Source organism: Perca flavescens, chromosome 12 (genome assembly GCF_004354835.1).
Source record: "Perca flavescens isolate YP-PL-M2 chromosome 12, PFLA_1.0, whole genome shotgun sequence".
NCBI classification, from domain to species: domain Eukaryota; kingdom Metazoa; phylum Chordata; class Actinopteri; order Perciformes; family Percidae; genus Perca; species Perca flavescens.
Genome location: NC_041342.1, coordinates 20,126,488 through 20,140,011, shown reverse-complemented (window position 1 = coordinate 20,140,011; position 13,524 = coordinate 20,126,488). Strand labels below are relative to the sequence as shown.

General features: G+C 37.0%; 1 protein-coding gene across 4 annotated transcripts in view; it reads right to left on the bottom strand.

Moving 5' to 3' along the window:
- LOC114564847 (guanine nucleotide exchange factor VAV3) overlaps positions 1-13,524 on the bottom strand; it is a 52,437-nt gene that overhangs the window by 34,251 nt on the left and 4,662 nt on the right. For 2 of the 4 annotated variants that reach the window (XM_028592447.1, XM_028592450.1), the window contains 9 exons: positions 10,310-10,426; positions 6,735-6,793; positions 5,908-5,973; positions 5,143-5,260; positions 4,023-4,112; positions 3,514-3,582; positions 3,319-3,422; positions 2,518-2,617; positions 1,682-1,777 (listed from right to left, as the gene is read on the bottom strand). In XM_028592447.1, the coding sequence (XP_028448248.1) occupies positions 1,682-1,777; positions 2,518-2,617; positions 3,319-3,422; positions 3,514-3,582; positions 4,023-4,112; positions 5,143-5,260; positions 5,908-5,973; positions 6,735-6,793; positions 10,310-10,426 (819 nt within the window). Of the gene's footprint in view, positions 1-1,681; positions 1,778-2,517; positions 2,618-3,318; positions 3,423-3,513; positions 3,583-4,022; positions 4,116-5,142; positions 5,261-5,907; positions 5,974-6,734; positions 6,794-10,309; positions 10,427-13,524 lie in introns of all 4 variants that reach the window. The other 2 variants (XM_028592448.1, XM_028592449.1) reach the window with 1 other exon arrangement.

The window sequence follows — 13,524 nt, the reverse complement described above, 5'->3', positions numbered from 1 at the left end:
CACACAAAACTCACACTCAAGCAAACACATTAAGCACGGGTAGTCATGAAGATTACTTTTATATGCCACCATGTAGTTTTCCTAACAAAAAGCACCATGTATACTCTTGTAATCAGAAGACAGCTAATGTTCTTAAATTAATCTTATTTGAGGGCAGAACAACAACATTTTAGGCAAAAATTGGCCAATGTGTTTCAGTAGTATAATCATTTATTTTTAATAAACTGAAAAACAAAGCTAAAAAAATTAACAAAACATGTGTAAACACATTTTCATTAAGCTGTACAGCTTTATACAAATACTGTCAAATGTAATTTTACTGCCAGGAATATAAGAGAAAAAAGGGACGTTTTGACCACATCGTCCTGCCAATACCCACACATATGTCTGTTTTATTAATCAACACATGGCAGTTATTGTAGGGAGTGTAACCTGCACAGAGGCATCCTGAAATCTCGTGGACATCTTTGGTTTCATTACCATAAAAACCCCAGTCAACCGCAAAATAGACATGAGACTAATAAGCGTATACTAGTCCAAACGGAGATATTTCCACAGCAAATATAAATACATATCATAACATAATTCTGTGGCAGTAAATTGATATATTTTTCCTACGTGTGGCACCAGTTCCACCACTGTATCAGGATGGTATATTGCAACAGCATTCTTTATTTTTTGTTGTAGCTTTATTCTTTTTTTGTTGCTTAATTCTAGACAGATGCTACTTGTTAATGACATGCTGCCAAAACTGTATTTGCTGTCTAACATGTGCGGCGTATATTAGAAAATGATATTAATCAAATTATAGCAATGTACATTATATCTAATATATAAAAGGTAGGTGGAATTACTTCAGGTATGTTTGAAATTCTGAGTGTCTATAGTGCAGCCACACTGCAAGACACATTTGCTAATTTCACTGGTAAATCTATTCCAAAATCAGGTTACTGACACTTTCCTCTTGTTTGAGGTAAGCAGAAATATATTGAGATAGATTGACATAATGTTACGTCATTCATTCACTATACTTTCTTTGAGAGAGGTGAGATACGAGGAGTGAATGCAACACCTAAATTACTTTTCAAAATAGAGGGGTTTTTGCCATATGAATCTGCTGAGAAGCAGTGAAGGGAGGCATACAAGAAGAAAAGTTGTGGAGAATGTCGCCCCCAAGTGGCCACTTTTCTACTCAAAGAAGGCCATCAAGTTGAATCAACTGAGATAATGTTAACAAAACCTCTTAGAGGTCAATCTCAAAGTCATAAAACGTCCTCTCATATATATATATATATATATATAAAATAAAAAAGCAATACAATAAAATTGTGTGTATGTATGTAATATCCTTAGAGAAGGCTGCATGTTTGAATTCCTTCAACAACAGGTCAAATCTGGGCAACGTTTATACTTACTATATACTTATTCCTGCCTCAACAAACGCTGCTGCGTTGTCCTGAAGCTAAAGGCAGTAAGCCCCAAATGGTCCAGTGGCTCCACTTGCATTATTTATGCAGTATATGTATAAAGAGAATACAAATACATGACCAAATATATCTAAGTCCAATGTAATTTCACACCTTTATCTAGTTAGCTGATCTCTGAAATAAACTGACTTTTAAAAAGACTCTCAGACATGTGGTTTGACACTCTTTAAATTAGCAGAGTCAAGCCTCCCTACCTGTAGAAGTAGATGGTACTTGAGGACTCTCTGCATTGGGACAACCAGCAAGTCCCTCAGTGTAAACTTCCCATTGTTGGCTCTCTTTGAGCACTCCTGCAACAAATAGCATACACATATTTACAACAGCATGAGCAATAGTACATCATTGCACAGATAACTTACTGTTACTGAGACTTTTTCACAAGGACGGGTCAATCAAGAGACAAAACAATGTGTTTAGCTTACATCTGTTCTTGTTTGTTTTCGGGCCTAAACTTGTCACAAACCAAATTGTCATTTCAGATTGAATATGCAATATTTTTGTATCCTATTCTGTATCCCACCAAGCTCACAGCTTATAAAGAAAACACAATACCACACATTTTAAACCGATATTATTTATTATCTTACATTTACTTTTATTTTAAATCCATCACATAAAATCAGTAATTTAATTCTATAAAAAAATAAAATCTATTTTAAGGGCACCCAGATAGATCAGTTGGTAGGGTGGGCGCCCATATATAGAGGTTTTACTACTTGACGTAGCAGGCCTGGGTTCGACGCCGACCTACGGCCCTTTGCTGCAGGTCATTCCCCCTCTCTCTCCCCTTTCATGTCTTCAGCTGTATTGTCAAATAAAGGCCTAAAAATGCCCCCAAAAAATCAATTTTAATAGTTTTTCATCTTTTTAAAGCTGGAAAGAACAAGATACATCATGCAATAAAAATATAATATAATGTGCGTGTAATGCACAAAATACACACTAGGGGCTGCTGGAAAAACTAGATCTGTGTTCATGGGGGGTGGGGGGGGGGGTGAGGGGGGGGTGTTATATTATTCAGGTGTCTCACCTCCAGCTTTAGGCGAACATCCTCTTTCTCTTTGCAAATGAGATCTAAAACAGCAATGGCGATCTCCACCCGACTGCAGTATAGCCCATATATGAGCAGTCTAAAATTGAAGAGAAAGACAGTGGACCCAGTACAGTCAGAGGCTGGTCAGGGCAGTGTGTGTGGAGGGCCAGTTAGTCATATGGTGCTTTCTCAGAATTACAAAGTGTAACTCATGTTAAGTTGCAATCTTGTTGCTTGTGATCCAGATGATATTGAATGATTCTCTGAATGTGTTGCAAGACTACATCATGATATGACTGAGAAGGAAATCCTTTATCTTGTATGTGAAGAACTATTTGTAGTAATTTCCGTTTGAACCTGAATTTTATAGAGAACTGAAATAGAACAAACTGGCACAAAATGTGAACCTTTTTAACACACACACACACACACACACATAACAACATGTAGAGGATTGTCATAAAATTAAAATGTAAAACTGGCAAATGGCTAACAGCCTGCATACAGGACAGATCCACAATTCAAAATGTCTAATGTAAATTAAGTATACATGTCTGCCTCAGTATTGCAAGACAATGTATGGCAATGGATCTGCCCAGTGCATGGATAGCAAATTATAAGGGGAAAGTACAGTGATCTAGTGAATCTAAAATGAAACCTTCTGTATACATAAAGCTGATTAGTGAGACATAACTCCACAAAAGGGAAATACATTTTTGGAGATGCTAAACCAGGGGCAACTTACATACTGTAGCTTTCTTGCAAACTAACAAATGTAAATAGATGGTGCATGTATACCTCTCTTTGTAGCTGATAAAAATCTGGTAGAGATTTAAGGCATTTTTGTTTAAGATGGAGTCCTGCACGTCGACCATCAGGCTCTTGTGAACTTTAACCAGGTCCTGCATTAAGAGAGACAGAAGACATAGGTATCTGCACATAAACATTTTATTTCCATGTCATGTGACAAGAAGGGAAACGTGTGGGACTTACTGGAATGTTGACAAAAACTTTGTCAATTTCAGCTGCAGAGAAAAACTTCCTCAGAGGATTCAGGAAATACTGGAGAAAAAAAACAACTGGAAAACTGTATGAAACATCTCAGCTTTTCTCCTCAGATTCTTTCATTGACTGATTATTTAACTAGATAAACCACATCAAAGTTCATTTGTAATAATAATAATAATAATAATAATAATAATAATAATAATAATAATAATAACAGCTGGGGTGCACACATACTGAAACTAATAACAGACATCACATTAAATGTCAGATAACTGTGCCATCAACAGGGCAAGTTGAGAGAAATGCTAACTGGAAATTTCCCTGAAATGCCCCTTTTAAATGACATTTACAAAAAAAAAAGAAAATCACAAATCAAAGATCTACACCAAAGTTGTACAGAAAATGATATCAGATTGATGAACAAAAGAAAACCATGTGTTTGTCATGTAACAATATATGATTTCAGTGCACTATAGAACAGGAAGTTTATGTACCTTCTCGATAGACTCCAGGGTCTCTGTGTATTTCTCCTCGGTCTGTTTGATCTCTGTGAGGCAGCAGCTACGGACATCCACCTCTGCCTGCTTCTAGAAAGACGCACACCTTAGAAAATGTTGCTAAAACATTACTTTCATTACTTTTGTTTATCTGCAAACACTATTGTGAGTCCGTGTATTCAGAATATGCACTCAGAATACTAAAATGAAATATCTGTATTCAGATCACATCACCACATTTTGAATCTCTGATAAGTTTTCTTTTTCTTTTTGTGAAACAATTTATGTCCGGGTGACATTATTTTTAAAGCAGCATGTGTGCACAATTCCTCCTGCGTGCATCACACACAGCAGTAAGGTGCAGGCAGGAGGCTGATGAATAGATGGTCCACATCAACCTGATATCACGTTTACACGTACATGGTTATTTTGAAAAACTGAGACATTTCCCTTCGTTTGTGCCCTTCCTTTACACGCAAACGGAGAATTCGCCTCCGAAAACAATTCTTTCTAAAAACTCCGGCCAGAGTGGAGATTTTGGAAAACTTTGTTTGCACGTTTGCATGTAAACGGAGATAAACGAGGGTTTAGGCAGCCGAGGAAGTGAGAAAGAGAAGTGAGGGGAAGTGATTTGTTGCTGTTGTTGCTATTTTCGGTATTCTGATTGGCTAACGTGGGCTTGAGCTTCTCGTTACACTGCCACCTACAGGTTTGCATGCTCTTGACGGCGGCATTGATGGCATACATACACGAGAGGTTGAAATGTAGCCAGCTACGGGTAAACATAGCATGAGATCTCAGCTAAGTTCCACCCCTGCAGGTCCGGGCGATATCAACAAAATAATTTCAACATAAATCAGGGAATGGGAGAATTATCCTCTAGTTTGTCTATATTTTTTTTTCTATAAACACTTATTGTTGCCTATTTTTAGAAATGTTAGTAGGTGTAGCAGTATAGTAACTGTTTTTGAGATGTGGGTTGTAGTACAACAATGTCCACCCCCTGAAGAGTGTCTGTGTGTGTGTGTGTGTGTGTGTGTGTGTGTGTGTGTGTGTGTGTGTGTGTGTGTGTGTGTGTGTGTGTGTGTGTGTGTGTGTGTGTGTGTCATTGCAGTACCAATGGGGGTTGCTGCTCAGTCCTCATGAGGTCTTCATAGATCTCTCCACCTGCGTAGTCTTCTTCCAGCCCGTAGACCGCTGCATACAAGTCGTCCTCATCCTCAATGGCATTCTCACTATCACACAAATGCGTGCACACAAATTAATATTTATAAAATGTGTTGATTATCATTCACAATTTACTTCTTTCATTGTGAAAGCTGTGGGGCAACAATTTGTGGATAATGGAAAGATAACATGGTAACTGTTAAACATGTGATTTTAAATTATTTTCTATCTATGAAAAATAATAAGTAATAATATGTAATGCAATCATACATCTTTTTCTCATTCAATAACTCATCATGAACTAATCATTGAATGTATTGGAGAATTAAATACTTAGAAAGGTATAATGCACAATTCAAAGAAAGCATGCTCTTTAATGTGACATAAAAATAAGACATATATTGTATTGGTTCTATACATATTAGATTATTTTATTAATCTATATCTATGAAACAAACAAAACAAATTGTCAAGAACACCCATCAAGAACCTTGATGTGGGTGGTATGCAAGCACTCAGCAAAAACATGCAGAATTACTCATTTGTTCCCTCTGACAGTAACAGAGAAATGGAGCCAAGCCTTTTACCAAACCATGTGGGTGTCCAGACCCCTGGAGTGCATGGATGATGAGCAAAGCTGGTTCTGCTACAAAGCGAAATAACCATGTTCTATCAACATCAGTAATGGCCCCACAGAGAGGAGCCTCATACATACTCAATCAAGTCTTCCAGATTATTGTAAATGTCCTCGTCTTGTAGACTCTCCTCTGTTGGAAATGGCCTGGAAATGACAGCAAAGCAGTGTGAGGCTCAGTGTTTAACAGAAAAATCACGATAAAGAAACTATAATCATTGAGTGACTTTGGGCAGGAAACTAACTTTTGATGTATTCAAATGTATTAAAATATCCAGGACAGCCTAATATGATTTTGTACTGCAGAAAATGACGCAAATTGGTTACAACTAGTCTGGACAAGTCTATTTATTTATCAATGCAACAATTGGCCTTGACCAACTGCCACTTTGCTTTCATTTTCTCAAAGGCAGAACAGGATACCCAGGGCTTGGTTTACACCTCTCGCCATTTCTAGCCACTGGGGGACCATAGGCAGGCTAGTGGAACTCATATTAATGTTAAAAAAAAAAAAAAAATCATAAAGTGAAATTTTCATGCCATGGGAGCTTTAAACAATTCCACATATTGTAAACATACAATAGTTCATTCCAAAGAAAAGTCACAGGCTGATGAACAGCATTCCCATTTCTTTATTTTCTGTCTCTCAGGCTATACACTCTTTAATTTATTTTTCTCTGATAGGTTTATCTATTACACTATAAAAACTAATTTATTTATTGCTGTTGTTAGTGGTGACAAGTGTGTCATTTCTGGTGACAAAGTAAAACCCCTGGTAAAACAGGAAATTTGTGAGTGAGATGTGGCTAAGTGTGGCTGCAGTGTCAGTACGGAGGTGGAGGTAACTTTGTGATAACTTTATGAAATGTCTACAATCCAAGTCTGTTTTTTTATATTGGGTGACTTACTTGAATCCTCTTTGCTGTGCAACTGCTGTGTAGGAGAGCTTGGACAGAGTGTCCATAACCTGGTGAAAAAAAGGTGCGTTAAATCATATCTGTGAATGGCTCAGAGAGAGACAGACACATAGAGAGAAGGGGGGAGAGAAAGGGATGGACAAAGAATGCTATAAAGGCTATAAAGGCCAAAAATTATAAAAATGCAAAGTGGTAGTAGCTGTGGTGGTGGGGGTAGCTATGTCTGATCAACAGATATTTATTGCAGCTACTACACAAGATTGTGCATTGTGTGTATTTTACATGTCATTACACAGCAAACGTAATCATTGTATGCTTCTATCTCCAACAAATGTCCAGCTTAACTTCATAATCTCTCTGGTTGGTATGAAGACTTTTCAAGTAATAATGCTTCAAAATAATTAGTCTGTTCTCAGGATTTGGATTTGCAAGCATGGTTAAAAAGGATAGTTAATGGGGTTAGCTATATGTCTATCTACAGTTTATCTCCTCTTCCTGTGTGAATGAGTGCTGTGGCTTTGGCTGCACCCAGGTGTGCTTGTGACTTGAAAGAGTCCTGTTTGTAGTGTGAGAGACCAGCTTTAAAACAACAAAAGCCCTCTGCATTTTCACAAGTTATTTACAGCAGTTGAAACTACGGTCTTTCCTGCAACTAAACAAATATTCTGCCTTTTAAGTGAGAAAATGTCACTTCTTTGAAATGTGGAGTTGTGTACTTGCAGCCCTAATATTTAGTTGTGTATAGTTAATCCACAACTAGATACCTGAAACACACTCCGCCCCAAAAGGTCACATTCATTAATTCAAGAAAATGATATGCTGAAAATTGATTCTCCATTAAAATCTCCATTGGCTTTTGCTTTGACAACATTATGTACTGGGAGTTAACATTACATGAATGCTCAGATTTCTGTGGTATTGTAAATTCCAGCCTGCCCCACACATCACACCCATCATAACTGATTTAACACGAGTGATAGCTGATGCAGTGCAGGACGAATCGGCTTCTTTTCTCAAAGAAATCTAGTGCTAAGTAGGAAGAATAGCTAAAGAGGAATAAATAGAATAACAGTTCCTCAAGAGAGCTGGAAGAACCCATAAAAATATGCTGGAAAAAACAACATTGTTTACTTTGTGTAATTAATTGTAAATCCTCCTAAAAAGAAGACATTCTGACACCTGATGTGTCTGATGACAGTTTATTCGAGACTTGAGAAGCAATGCCACAAGTCGAGCTAAAGTCCAACCGTGTGGTGAGTGTGGCCTGTTTACAAAAGGTTGCTTAAATCTTCACAGCAAAAAAGAAAGCAAAAGGAAGGTAAGTTAAAAACACCATTTTGATATATGACATTGTGTCTTTCCTTCCTTGTGCATGCCTGACAGTCTGCTATTTTGTAATCTCAATTTTACAAGCAGTAATATTTACATGTATTACCAACAAATTAGTTAAAGCTCATAGGGTCACTGTGTGACACACATCAAATTAAAAAGGTATCTTGTTTGTTTAATCTGTACAAAACCCGAGCAGACAACTAACGGAGACTCCAGGAGATCAAACAAACAGTTTATAATGTTATAATTAGTGAGCTTCAGGAGATAAGTGGATTTTGTAACCTTCGGACAGAGCCAGGCTATCTGTTTCCCCCTGTTTTCAGTCTTTATGACAGTAACTTCATATATACTGTACAGACATGAGAGTGGTATCAATCTTCTCATCTAACTTTCAGCATGAGACTGAATAAGTGTATTTACCAAAACACTGAACTACTTCTTTAAGAAGAAAACAAAAAACAGCCACTCCTACCATGTAAAATGCCCTACTTTATTCACTTGGATTTAATAAGCAAACATTTTGCTTTTACAGTCAAGGTTGGCATACTTTTATGTAGAGGGATGAAATAAACACATTACTGGCCTCCAGGCTGCTGCATGCAGTAAGCATGGCTGCCGGGGTGAAGCCTGTAGTAACTCAGCAGAGGAATGTAGGTTAGAGAGGTCTCATTAGATATTCAGTGGACTAATACTCAGTCTACGGGCAGAGTTGGCACAATTCAACCCCACTGGATTAGACTGGCTGAGATTTGAGATGTTCTCTTTTGGATGTTTTCTGGAAAATAGGGAAGAGATTGAGCATTTCTTGTTTGGCCTCACAACCCTCCCTGGAGCCAATCCAACCCACTCGCTGAACCTGCAGACACCCGTATTTTTAACTAATGATGAAGAAAAAAAAATTGGAATGATGCGGAACAATCTTCCCCCTCCGGAAGCTTGTTTGTTAGATGGACAACTCTTGAACATGACTGAGATTATGCAGCCCAGCTTGGATTTACTGTACATATTTGCAGGCAGTACCTCCCCTGCGGGATTATCAGGAGCCAGATTAACTGGAAGCTTCTTTAGAACACAACACACTGAACTGAAAGAAAATAGTTTGTGTGGGAAACTGCACGCAAAGCTCAATATGCAATTCCTCACAACCAATGACCAAGAGAACCAATGACCAATGTCTATTCTCTGCAGGGAAGTGAATTAAAAACTGCACTCATGTATAATATGCCCGACTAAAGGACTTTAGATATACATGTTGCCCGGAGAACATTTCTTTTAATTAAAATTTGGTCATTAATTAACAAAATATAGCTGGAGTTCTCAAACCAAATGCCATACTGTATACATTATTTAAAATAGATACAATATCTGCTCTGACAAAATAATTTATAAGAAAACAATATAGTACATAAGGAATAGTAGTTTACCCAAGCCCCTTTGAAATGACAACACGTTTACAGACGTAATGTTCTGTATTTTGGATGTGCTAAATTAAAAAATAAATATATTCAGTCTAGAATAATACAAAGAATACACATTTCAAATTATATTATTTCCCCATGGATAACCCAGAGATGCTCACACAACTCATAATGCTCCGAGGCAGAGTTATGCACCGAATGCACTGGACTAAGGAAATGTGGAAATAAGCTCCTGTTCAGAAGGATTGTGTTTTCTTCAGTTGAATCAGGCTCCTGTGCTGCGAGCGAGAGTCCACTGAGTTGCAAAGGAGAAGCGCACTACACTACAAACCCACTGACCTGGTACACTGTGTACACACCATAGAAACAAAATGGATAGAAAGGCCATTGAACTGTTTCCTGTGGTCAATTGATTGGTACACATTTTATTTCTATGGTACAAACACTGAAACCAGCTCCCCCAATAACGCAGCAATAAAAAGAAGTTGACTGATCCCTTCAGTAGTGCACCAGAAAAATATTGACACATATTGAAACTCAAATACACACAGATGCCTGTCTCCATCAGAGGAAAATACATCAGCAAAACAAGTATTTGATGTACTATGATAAAAAATAATGTGTCTATTCCTGTCTTTTTATTTCAAGTTTTTAGGCACCAATGTTTTTTTTCATGTAAGAAGAGCTTTGACAATATAATACATATTTGCTGTTTTGCAAAGTATGACACAGTTTTGATGTTTGTGTCACCAATTTCCCTCTATTGTTTCTAACTATAACATCTGAACAATGGAGAAAAATGGATATGTGTGTTACCTTTCCAAAGTCTCGAACATCAAAGAGATCGAAGGCTTCAAATAAGTCACTTTTCTTCATCCCAAACACCTCACAGCAAGACGTCAGGAATGTGCGGATGTTCTTTAAGCACAGGAACTACAATGGGCACAAATTGACACATAATTTTAGCATCCCTCATCCCCATAGAGCAGTCACAGAAGTTTTGTGCATTTTTGCATTTCCTAGAATTATTAATTAATTCTAGAAATAACATATAGGTCAGTTCCTCCAGTAATTCCATGCTACATTTTTTTCTTTTTGCTGTAAATGAAAATGGGAGGCATTATTATAATTTTTTTGACTACCACCACCTACAGTAGATTCAAGGTTAAATGGGGCTTTCAAACAAATTACAACTGCCAGGATTTGAGAGGTCTGTGCCTCAGATTTCTCAATGTCCACAGCATTGCAATAAAAAATTGCAAAATTGAATAGTGTCACACAACTGTTTTCATTTAAGTATTTTTAATCGAAGAAATAGTCCCTTTGATCTGCTGAACTGTTGTCAGTATGGTCTGTGGATTATTCCATACTGTAGTAGCAGCGACATAGTTTGTGGAAAGAGATTTTGCTGTTCAAAGTTTTAAATATAATGTTAAGTACCACAAATAAGCACATACAGTATGTGCCTCAATTGCAGCAGTCTCAGACAGATATGTGCATTGCAAGATACCACTTGACATAAGTTGCGTGGAAAGTGTGTTTTGTCATTTTGGAAGAACCAAGCCCTTAATTCTGTTTAACCTTAATGACCTATATTAACACTAGAATGTGGGCACAGAGAACCTAAAGTTGCCTTTATAAAAAGGGAATGTGAACCACACAGCTAACTGAAAGTGAAAACGGAAAGTTTCACGGTGCGAAATGAAACCACTAACGATGTGCTCTTTAGGTGTCACTTCCTATTAGGATCTGTGTCTAAGTGGGAAGAGTGCAGTCCAACAAGTTTTATAAAGACAACGTGCTTATGGTTATGGGTTCTAGCTTGGGCCACTTATACTAAAAATCCATCTACACAAATAGCACTGTAAAAAAACACCCTATAAAGCATGCAAACAGTAAACAAGTGGTAAACAAGCGTGCCAGCATTTGCCCTTTTGCATTATTAAGTGATGACTAAACTAGGAACTGCGTATGTGATAATGTGGAAGGAGAGCTGATTACTGAGAATACATAGGCTCCTTTTTATCACATAAGCTCATCATGGAGACGCCTGTAATCACTTCACTGCCCCCCTGGGGCCCTGTTTGTCTGTAGAGGAAGTGTATGAACATGATGGCTTTGCACTCCTGATTACAGGCGCAGCCCTGATGCATATTCACTTTCTTCACATCTACTTTGACAATAAACAATTAATCCTTGGCTTCAGAGATGAAAAAAGTAAAAAGTGTAGGCCTTTCTTGGTGCAGTATGTTTAAAATGATGGAAGGAGGGTTAACATAGGGTTGCTTGACGCTGTTTAGTCGGGATCCTGTTGATTTGATTTTGCACTAATTAAGCTTTTATTTTGTACCTTTTGACATTTTGTATTATTTTGTTTGTGTTCATATATATTGATGTTTAGCAGCATTGATTTGTCTAGTGCTGAAGACTGTCTTAACAGATTTTCTTTGAATATCAGTTTTACTTTCACCATGAAAAATTACATAATAAAAGCAGAGATTATATAGAGTTTCATTTATTCATGAATCTTACTGTCATACTTTATGTTTTGCATTGCACCAAACAAACAGTATGATAAATATAGCACTTCTGGGCACATTTTCACTGTACAGTACACTGCACTCTCCTCCAGTCCATTACCTTCATGTCCTTGTTTCCATTTCCAAGATCGTAGGTCAGCAGGGCACAATGAAAGGGCCATTTAAAATCTGGAGCCCACTGACATATTTTTTCGACCATATTCAGATGGCCTACAGCTGCAGGCTTATGGCTATGCATTGTTCGGCACATTATGCCCTGGGTTTGCTTTTACTGTCTATCAAGACGATAAAAGACGAGTGGACGTGCACTGACAGAGCACATACACAGCAGTATATAAGATGGAGCACAATCTAATGCCCAGTTAGGAAACTGGCTTTTATTTATCACAGAAGCTGGATCTTTGAAGGCAAAATTTGTCATTTTTACTAGATGTCTTAATTTGTTTATGGCAGTGTGTGGAAGTTAAAATTAAAAACTGTTTGAGTCTCTTTTTTTTTTTATCTTTGGCAATGCAGGATTTCAATCATACATTTATGCCAACTAAAAAATTTTTTTTATCTCATTTCTCAAAAAATAACCATCCAGTTACAAATTTTCAGACATCCTTATGTTAAAACTTTTTTTTGTGCGATTCTTTTTATTAATGGGTCCTTTGACCCTAACATGCTAAGATGCCAAGATGTTGGAGATTATGGAATCAAACGTGTTCAGAGTCGGACTAGATGATACATTTGTCATATGTAACATACTTTTAAGAAAGCCTGATAAAGATTTAATCACCTGTGGGTATTTTGCTAACTACACAATATTTTAGTTGAATTTATCTGCACCTATACGGAGATATATTGCCATAAATGTCTGTCTCACTATGCTTTTAACTACGTATAGTTATTAGATATTTTTTGTTTTATTAAACCTATATTTAACCAATGAGATAAATAGTATATAGCACATTTCGGCAATAAGGCAATTCAAAGTGTTTTACATAAAACATTAAAGAGCCATTAAAAAGGTCTTTAATAAGAGCAATTAAAAGAAACTCAAAGAGCGTCAATTCAAGAGGTCTTGGCCAGGGCTGGACTACCAAAATCCAAGGCCGCTGGATGAGGTTTCCATGGTAAACAAAAATCAGGGTTCAGCTGGAGAAAGAGCTCTCATCCCTCTCAACTGACAAGAAACCATTGCACCGCTGAAATAGTAAATGCTGCAGCAGTAGTAGCAGTCCCAAAAATTCTTAATAGAAACTGGAGGTGTAATCAATAATCCAATTAACTATGTGCTTTGAAAGCAATATCTTCACAAGTAACTATAATACGGCCTATAATCAATGCAAAATACAAGTCTTGCTTGACCTAAATACTGAAATCATGTTGACCTTACTTGCAAATGTTTCTTTATTTACAAACACATTTTAAAAAAGTTGTTTATACAAAGACTAATCTTGCTAAATCTACATAATAATCTAAAAGTTGCTTAAATTTGTTTTAAGG